The following is a 9665-nucleotide window of genomic DNA, read 5'->3' as shown; positions in this document are numbered from 1 at the left end:
GGCCTTTCGCCATGCTGGGAGCCGCGGGACCAGCTGGGAGCGGCGGGCGCTGCACCCGGACTGAGCTGCCGCCGACCGGGGGACGCCTTTTATAGCCCAGGAGCCACCTCTCTGTCAATCCATCCTCATTATGTGCAGCCCTTTCGGAGCCCTCATGGGGAAGACAATGCTCCAATTTTCATTTGCCAGCGGCCCCGATTGTTTGGATTTTAGCAGGGGTTTGGCTCAGATCAGCAGGTGTGGAAATGAGGACAGTTGGGGAGGGATGAATGACTTGGCCTATGTGTCTTGGGGCTCTTTCAGCTGAGATTGAATCTCTGTTTGACACCAGTGCTCCAACGCCATCCCCTTTCTCTTGCTCCAGGATTAGTCATTATTTCATAAACCCCAATGTTTTCCTCTTTTGTTTTTTCTAAAAGCAATCAAGTGTTGCTCAAAGTCAATTAGGAGGCATTTGTTTAGCTGGATCTATTGTTGAGCAGGCAGAGAGATAGGATGGTCTCACAGCCAGAAGTTAACTGTTTCAGAGAGCTGAGGGGTAGAGAGGAACTCATTTGCAGCTGTGAAGCCAGGTTGTTTGCAGAGGGGATTAGCAGCCCCCAGCTGGAAGCCCCCTCACCTCCCAGCCTGACAGAGCTTCCCGCCTTCGTTACAAAATCCCATTACTCTGAAGAGCAGGATTGTCCTTCCTCCAGCACGTAATTAAGATTCCAGAAGCCGTCATTACTGTAGCCCAGTTTGGGGCACTGGAAGTGCTGGGATGCTGCCTGCCAGCGCGCGGCTCGCTCGGAGCTGGTGCTGTGCCACGAGGCTCCAGCGGCACCTCCGGCTCTGAAGGATCCCCTGGCACCAGGAGCCGGTGCCGGAAATTGTTTCCTCGCAGGATGTTACGGATACAGCTGCTGCCTTGTGTTCTGGGGCTTCCCAGGAACATCTCAGGGCTAGTTCTGGTCTGTCCTTAGCAAGAAGCCAACTGCTTATGGACAGTTCGAGCTGATAGGGTTGATGTAACAAACTTCCAGAGCAGGGCCTTGGGCGTAGGAGCCTCTCCTCCTTTGGTGGGTTTTCTTCCTCTCTTCAAAAGTCTCAGCAGCTGGTAACCAGATCCCTGCAGCAGGGACAGACATCAGGCAGAAGGATCTTCTCAACCTCCTGGGCCGCAGTGTCGCTGTGCTGTGGAGCAGGACCTCACCAGCCCTTTGCAAGTGTATGCCCAGTGTATGCCCAGTGCACCATGCAGCTGGAAATCTCTTGGCCTCATAGTCACCAGGGAGTTTCCCTGTGTTTAAATTTGCTTGGGATCCTGGTATTGCCTGATTGCTGCTGGTGTCGTGCTGCGAAGGAAAGCTGGTGTCACCAGGCTGCTGCTGGGGTGTGGAGTGTGGCACCTGCCACGCGCAGTATCTTCCCCTTTAATGTTGCATTTGAAGATCATCCTTAGTGAGGGATCATGGGAATGAGTGGGACTAAGTTTGGAAGTTGTCCCGTTGCTGTCTGAGCTCCATGGCAGAGCACTCTGCCAGGTTCCCCTAAAAGGTGTTTGGGTTTGTGCAAAGTGCTGTCCTCTCCACAGGACAGGAAGGAAGCTGGAAACCCTTGGCCATCTCCACTGCCTACAGCAGAGGTTTGTCCTGCCTTCCTGAAGGGCAGCCATTCCCAGATTCTGATCCACATGTCACCTTTGAAGTGATAATACACGGTGATATGCGTGTTTGTTCACTCCTTTGTCCTTTGTGGTATCAGCAAGAGACTTTAAGGGCTTGACCCCTGGATCCAAACATTTAGGAATTGCTGCTGTAAAAATACCCACCTCAGGTGTGTGCTCTTTGAGAGCTCTCCTGGTGGAAGGCTGGATGTGTTTGAAAGTCCCAAACTTAGGCAGTTTCTAAATTGCCACACACACACCTTGTTTGGGGTTTTTTTGTCTTCTGAGTGGCCTGCCATTGGTAGGAGGTCCCATCTAACAGTTCCTCAGTCTCTGTTGCTGCTCATACTTTTGCTGCAGAAATTCCTGACTTCCTGTCAGAGGAGGAGTGCAAGCTCATTGTCCATTTGGCACAGCTGAAGGGGCTGCAGAAGAGCCAGATCCTGCCAACAGATGACTATGAGGAAGCCATGGAAATGATAGAAATCAGCCAGATGGACATTTTCAATCTGCTGGACCACAATCAGGATGGGCAGCTGCAGCTCAAAGAGGTAGAGAATGTGGGAGAGAGCAGGGGAAGTTTCCTGGGGGACCCTGTGGGTGGTCCCCGTCTCAGATGGTCTTTCAATCATCTGTGTGCTTGGGTAGGGCCAGACCCCAGTATACACCCATCAGTATTTGCTTATTTTTGTATCTCAAGACTTGTCCTGGCCCTCAGCATGACAGTTTCTGGGGAAACCTGCAACAGTTGTCATGCTACTGGGCAGTAGCAACAGACCTTGGCAGGAGATGTGAGTTTTGAATATGCTGGGTAAAATGTTCCTGTGCCATGGTTTCCTCTTGCTGGTGTAACAGGGAGGTGAATTTGTAGCGTTTGTGCAGCCTGTGGGGACAGACTGTGCTCAGTTGACTAGGCATCAGCAAAACCACCCCTACTGATGACCCTGGGGAGTAATGAGCACCTCGTGCACTGCTCTGCAGCTCCCTGGCCCTGGGCAGCAGGGCAGGTGTCACAGTTCAAGGATGACCCTCCCCAGGCTCCCGTTTCAGGTGGAGCTGGGGATGTGTGGGCAGCACATGTGGAATATGAGGAATTGCCAGGGCACGGCTCCTTTCTCTGGAGGTCAGAGCCTGTTGAGAGCTCTCCAGGATACTGCATCTCCCTGTCCACATGGAAAGGAAGTGTTTTGTTCCAAGCCCTTATCTTGGAGAAGTAAAAGTATTCACTGTTATCATCAGTAGCTTTACTTTCCTTTCACTAGAAAGAGCTGTGCCCCCTCCATCTCATGACTGGTTAACTGAATCCCAGCAGTCATTTGCCATGACCTAAACTGGAAATAACAGCACTCATCAGCCACACACTGTGTGTGGCTGCCAGATGATTGTCACTGCAATCTGCTTTCTGCAGAGACGTACTGACGCCTGGCTGGCTGATGCTCTGCAGAGGAGATCCCACCATGCCTCAAGCAGGGAATCTCTGACATTTCACTAGTACAAGAAACCAGTGCCTGGTGCTGATCCATTTCTGAATTTCAGGTGTTGACCCACACCCGGCTTGGGAACGGCAGGTGGATGACCCCGGAAAACATCCGGGAGATGTACAGCGCAGTCAAGGCTGATCCTGATGGGAATGGTAAGAGCAGCTCCACAGGAATCTCTTTGCCCTCAGCACGCTGGATGTCTCACAAAATCATGCAGGGCACAGAGCAAGAGCCGTGTCCCTGCCCAGGCCTGCCTCTCCAGCTGTGTTCTTCAAAGGAAAATAACTCCTGCCCCCTCGTTTCCAGTCTAGCAGCAGACTAATTCCACTGCCTGCTCTTGGCTCTGGCAGAAGCAGGACTAGGACACAGCCCTGCACTCCCTCTCCCTCATCAGATCTGCCTTGGTCCATGCCCTGCAGTAACAGGACCTTCAGGGTGTGCTTCTGCTTCCATGGCCCGCTGGATTTTAGGTGCACCTTCCAGAATCCCCTGTTTTCAGGGAGACTTCTGCAGCAGCCTGGGAGCGCTGTGTCACTGGCAAGAGAGGGCTGCATAAGTGGAGGTGAAGGTGGTCTTGTTGCTGAGCCCCCTCTCTGCCACTGCAAACTCTGCATTCCATGAGGCCACTTGTGTCCCTCCTGCCTCTGGTCTCCCAAGGGCTCCTGCTGCTCCGGACATACACTCTAACCTCTGCTGCTCTAATTAGAGTGGCCTCAATTAAGGAACTCTCCATTTCCTAATCAAATTAAGTGAACACACAGGCTCTGCATGCTCTCTTCTAGTGACTGGCATTGAGAGCTGCCCAGAAGGAGCTGCCTGACGTGGAAGCAGTACCCTTGTGAATGCTGAAATATCCGGGGGCACCCTGTGTCCCTGGCAGAGGCAGGAGCCTATGGCTGAGTCCTCAGTGGCTTTTCCACTCTTCCGGACATTAACAAATGAAAGGTCCTGTTGAAGTGCTCTTGGCAGGACCTTGCTTCCAGAGAGCTGCTTCTCTTCTTGTTAGATTGGTATGTGACACTGAGAGATCAGGTCACAACCTGGATGCGGCGCTGCCTCATCAAAGACCCCGTGGAGTAAGAGGAAGTGAAGACAGAGACTGGAAATAATAATGGTGTGGATGGGCTGGTCATGACCACTGAGGACCTGAGGAACTGTCCCAGGCTGGCCCTGGTGGCTGATCCCTCCTCCTGCAGGAGGCTGCATTGTGCCCAGGGAGCACTGCAGCTCCGCACACTCCGGTGCCTGGTCCCCGGTGCAGGGCTTCCTCCTTCCCCAGAAAGGGGAAACAAGCAATGTGAGGATTTTTCTGAAGCTGAGAAAGGCAGAAGTCCATCTCTTCCCAAGTCCAAACAAGAGTAGTTGCAAACAAGAAGTACCTGTTTCAGTAGAAACCACTTTTTACCTCTCACTTTTCTGTTACTTCTACTTCTGCCCTGTTATATTTCTTGCTCATGTTTTGCAATTACACAAATGCAGAGGAATGTACTACTTGTTTGGGGTTCAGCTTTTTAAAATTACCAGGCAGGGTCTTGTAGAAAATGTGGCCTGAGGTGTCCCACTCTGCTCTTAAGTGTGTCTGTTTAAGAATCTAAGTAACAAGCCCCGAGGCATCAGGTGGTGCAGGCTTTTTAGCTGTAGCACTGCCTGTGTCAGAACTGCAGTGGCTGTTCCTCTCTTTGGATGGATTGGTTTGTGTGTTTTAGGAGCTTTTTAAAGTTCAAAATTGCCTGTCCCAGTCCTAACCCTGCACAGTACCCCAGGGTTCACATTTGCAGGTTGCTGCCTGCCCACGGCTGGGGTCTGTGATTCTGCCACACAGGGTGCAGCCTGTGGTGGGTGCAGTGGTGGCCCCCACGGGGTTTGTTTGAGGAAGGCAGTTCCTGCAGTGCTCCCAGCAGGTGGTTTCTCCACGCAGAGGATGCCCAGACAGACCTGTTAACGCCTACACCAGAGTCAGCCAGCTTTTCCTCTCCCCTAGGTGTGCTGAGTTTGGAGGAGTTCAAACAACTGAACATCCGTGATTTCCACAAGTACATGGGAAGCCAGAAAGTGAAGATGAGCGACCTGGTGCGCAACAGCCAGCACACCTGGCTGTACCAGGGCGAGGGGGCTCACCAGGTGATGAGAGCAGTACGGCAAAGGTAGGGGCCGGGCGGGTGGGTGGGCGGGTTTGTGGAGGCACCAGCACCACCTGTGCTGGGAGAGGCAGTGGCAAACTCCCTGATATTGACACTTCCTAATTGCGTGAAAGTCCTTGGAGTATAAAGAGCCCTGAACACAGACGTGTAAAGGGGAGAGGAGGTTTTCAGTAGAACAAGAATTGGTATTGTCCCCTGGAAAAGGAAAAAGAAAAATCAAGCCTTTCAGCGTCTCCATTCACTTTTGGGAACAGCCCTATAAAACCAAGAAGACTTGGCATTATATGAAATAATTCATTCTAATTAGTAAATGAGCTTACTAGGAGAAACTGCCCATTTCCAATGCTGTCTGGGTGCCAGCAGTTACTGTCATTTGTTTTAGTTACTCATGCATTTCACTGAAATCTGTCAGAGCTGACTTTTTAACAAGCACGACTTCACCTCAAGTAAGCCAAGTGAGTTTAACCCTCCAAGCACACTCATTGCAGGATAGCTCATGGCAAATGGGAGAACCTCCTACCTTTCCCTTCATCTCAGATTTGGTACTGGGGAGCACTGAAACCCAGCAGGCAGGCCGAATTGTTTGGCTGTGCTGAGTTTCAGATAATTGGCTGAAGACTCTCTTGTTCTTGTAGTGCTGGTCCTCGCCCAGAACATGGGTGGCTAAAATCTGTCCCGAGGCTTGAAAGCAGCTGTTGGCCACTCCTTTTCTTCAGCACATTCCAGCAGGAGAATGGGGTCACATATTGCCTTGATTAGAGCAGACCATGGCTGCCACCTTCTCCGTGCCAGCACACACAGGCATGCTGCTTTTACACTCTTCAGTTGGCCACTGTGAGAAGGATGTGTAGGCACAGGGCCGAAGGAGGCTGTTGCTGTCCTCCCTGGGACCATGCGGTGCCTGGAGGGGCTTTATCATCCTGCCTGGGTGCCACTTTCCCTCCCTTCACTGGTCCGGATTCTCAGAGTTCTGAGTGTTCTTTGGCAGGTCTCAAGAGGTACCTGCTTGCCTTGGGGATGATCTCAGATGTAGCAGCGGAAAAATCCCAGAGCAGGAGGGCTCCAGTCTCCTTGATCACTTCCCTTCCCGTGCCCCTCTGCCCTGGGGAGAGGCTGCTGAAAAGGCGACAGGGAAAGGTGAGTTAGGTGATGAGAATATTCCTAGAGCTAGTCTCTCCTTCACTCTCAGCCGGGGCCCTGTGCTTTGCTGCCTGTCCCCAAGGTCTGTAAGTGGTGTGCAGGAGTGCAGAAAAGCGATGAGATGGCACGTGAAGCCTCCAGGGACACACACAGAAGGGATCTTGCTGAGCAAGCAAAGTCTTCCTAAGAGCAGTCCTGCTGGAGAGGCACCCTTTGGTTTGGGGTGTTTGTATTAAACTTGACGTGGACTTTCTGAGCCGATGCTGATGGTCCAACTGATCAGAAAGGACCTGGTTATCTCTTGCAATGCTTGCTGCAGGGCCATCCACCTCTCCGGTCTGCTGGGGAAGGAAGGGGGTTACCTTTCTCTGGATTTATTCAGTGCTCGGGAGTAGCGGCCGAGCAGGGTGATGGTGCTTTCCTGTTCTGCTCTCCTCTTCCCCAGGGTAATGCGCCTGACTCGGCTGCCCCCCGAGATCGTGGAGCACAGCGAGCCCCTGCAGGTGGTGCGCTATGACCAGGGAGGGCACTACCATGCCCACATGGACAGCGGGCCCGTCTTCCCCGAGACCGCCTGCAGCCACACCAAGCTGGTTGCCAACGACAGCGCCCCCTTCGAGACCTCCTGCCGGTAAGTCTGGAATGTGATGGAGAAGAGCTGTGGAGGAGCCCTTTTCCCGCACCTCGCGGGGGACTTCCTGCTCACAAACCGGCTCTGGAGGTCGCAGGCATGAAGGGGATTGGAGGTGGAGGTGGGTGAAACTGTGGGTCCACAGGAGGAGGGTAGAGTGGTTCTGCAGAGCATCCCTGGCAGAGGCTGGAAACACCCTCACCACTGCAGGAGGGGATTTGCTTGGTTGTCCTTGTCCTTGGAGAAAAGTGGATTATATGAAGCCTGTATCTTGTGACGTGTTGGAGGAACTGCTGTATGCACGGTGGAGGGGCAGGGTACAGACAGCCCCTGTGCACCCCCTCCTGTGCCAGTTGTGTCCCCCTGACAGCCACTCTGTCCTGCAGGTATGTGACAGTGCTGTTCTACCTGAACAACGTGACTGGGGGAGGAGAAACAGTCTTTCCTATAGCTGATAACAGGACGTACGAAGAGATGGTAAATGAATCTCACCTACGTGTTACCCCCTGGGAATTTTGAGTCCCTCTTGGAGTGTTTGTATTCACCAGCGATCTGGTGTGTGAGGTTGGTGGACATTAGCCTTTGTAGCTAGAGCATGGGGAAGCTGTGTCCTTCTGAGGCCAAGGGAGGAGGTGCAGGGCTGAGAGAGCTGCAGCTCTCCCTGCTCAGAGGTGTGAGGGATGGTCTGTTGGCCTCACTGCTGTGACACGTGTCCTGCTCACTTCTGTCTGGGCAGATTTCCCCTGACTAAGCCTTGGCAGGTATGTTGTGCTCCTGTTAGGCAACGTGTTAAGGAATGAGTGGCTGCTCAGAAACAGATTGTGGACTTCCAAGGGGGGCTGAAACTGGCTGCTCCGGGTGGGTTGTGAAAGCCCTGTCCTGCCCAGCACCAGCCTCGAGCCATCCCTGTGCTCAGGCAAAGGGCAGGATGATGGCTGGCAGCAGAGGCTCTCCAGTGTGGGCACTTCATTCCAGCCCCATTTGCAACACCTTCTCTCTGGTTTCTTGCCAGTCTTTGATCCAGAACGACGTTGACCTGCGAGACACTCGGAAGAACTGTGATAAGGGCAATTTGCGAGTGAAGCCTCAGCAAGGCACTGCTGTCTTCTGGTACAACTACCTTTCCGATGGAGAAGGTAGGTTCCTGTTTTGAGATTAGGCCCTTGGGAGGGGTGGGACTGCAAGAGGTGACAGTCATCTTCTTGCTGGGAGCTCAGATGAGAGCCAAAGGGTGGTAGCTGCCTGCTAGTGGGAACTGTGGAGTCTACTTGTCACCAGCTGGGTAGGAGCTTCCTGACTCTGAAAGGCCTTTGTTTACAGTCAGTAGGTCAGTGGCTCCTGATGTCTTTGTCTTTAGGGGACAGGACTAGCTAGCAAACAAAGACCTCGGCTGCACTCGCCATTGCCAGCTGCCTCCTATCCAGCTGTGCGAGCTGAAACTCCTGCTGGAACTTGGTCTGCAATTCAAAATGTTTCACTGATGTGGTGTTGCCCAAGGGGGCGGAGAAGTGAGGTAGACAAAGGCACGGCCATCAGCTCTGCCGCTCAGGGGGGCACAGCCCGCCCCTCGCAAGGCTCTGCCGTGCTTGGGGCTTGGGGCCACCTCCTGCTTTACAGCTCAGCCACAGCCTGATGATAAATGTCCTTGGGGCTGTTTTTCTCACGAAGTCCAGCAGAGTTTTCCCTGACAGCCAGGCTGGGGGATTGATATGAATCTTCCAGCCTGCTGGCCAGTGTGAGTCCAGAGTGTTTCGATGGCAGATTTTGAGCAGTGGTGGGAGGAAGGGGTATGGCATCCCAGCTCCCCTGGGAGTAGCCTGTTCCCATCTCTAGAAAATCCGCAAGAACGGCATTTGGGCTGTTGAATGATAATATTAAGACCATTACTCTCCTGTAAGAAGAACCCTGTTGTGTTTTTACAAAATTGTTCCTAAATGGAGGGCAGCTGCTGATGCAAGGCTGCCACCATGGGACCTCTTTACAGAGGAGATCACTTAGAACTGCTGACATGCGATGTCTAATATGGTCATGAGCCTCTGGCTGCCACGGGCAGGCCAGCAGCAGCACTCATCTCTTCCATGCCTCTCCTTTTGGGAAGAGCTGAGAATAAACGGCAGCTGTGATGCAGAATGAGAGAGTCCCTTGTGCTGAGTGGAGACAGGGAGGCAGCACGTGTTTTTGCACTCAGGGAACGTGCACTGGTGAGCTCCTCATAGGTGCTAGGGTAGGGGAGCCCCGTGGAGGGGTGCCAGGAGGAGCCAACTGCTGAAGGTGTTTCTGCGCCTCCCGGTGCGGTCCTGGCAGCACCCCTCGCCCCCTCCTGACAGGGCTTGTTTTGCTCGGCAGGCTGGGTGGGGGAGCTGGACGATTTCGCCCTGCACGGGGGCTGCCTGGTCACCCAAGGCACCAAGTGGATCGCCAACAACTGGATCAACGTGGATCCCAACCGCCTGCGGCAGCTGCAGTTCCAGCAGATGATGGAGCGCTACGCGGGGGCGGGGGCCGGGCCTGGAGCCCCGGGCGAGTGGACCGTGGATAAAGCCTATAGCGGGGTGCACCTGGAGCTGTAGGGGCGGTGCACACATCGCACGTGGCCTTTTCCCGCGCTGGGCGGGGGGCGGGGCCGC

At 53.6% G+C, this 9665-nt stretch overlaps 1 protein-coding gene across 1 annotated transcript; it reads left to right on the top strand.

Moving 5' to 3' along the window:
* The first annotated feature begins 1450 nt into the window (after positions 1-1450).
* Positions 1451-9665, top strand: P4HTM (prolyl 4-hydroxylase, transmembrane (endoplasmic reticulum)). Its single transcript, XM_009997029.1, has 8 exons — positions 1451-1460; positions 2006-2196; positions 3182-3278; positions 5108-5270; positions 6853-7038; positions 7425-7515; positions 8051-8174; positions 9385-9665. Exons 1-8 carry the CDS (start codon positions 1451-1453, stop codon positions 9606-9608), a joined length of 1086 nt encoding a protein of 361 aa, XP_009995331.1. The 3' UTR covers positions 9609-9665.

The sequence above is a fragment of the Chaetura pelagica genome, unplaced genomic scaffold (assembly GCF_000747805.2).
Source record: "Chaetura pelagica isolate M959 unplaced genomic scaffold, ChaPel_1.0 scaffold364, whole genome shotgun sequence".
Classification (NCBI taxonomy): Eukaryota; Metazoa; Chordata; class Aves; order Apodiformes; family Apodidae; genus Chaetura; species Chaetura pelagica.
The sequence above is the reverse complement of the archived record's forward strand: the minus strand, read 5'-3'. Positions and strand labels throughout refer to the sequence as shown.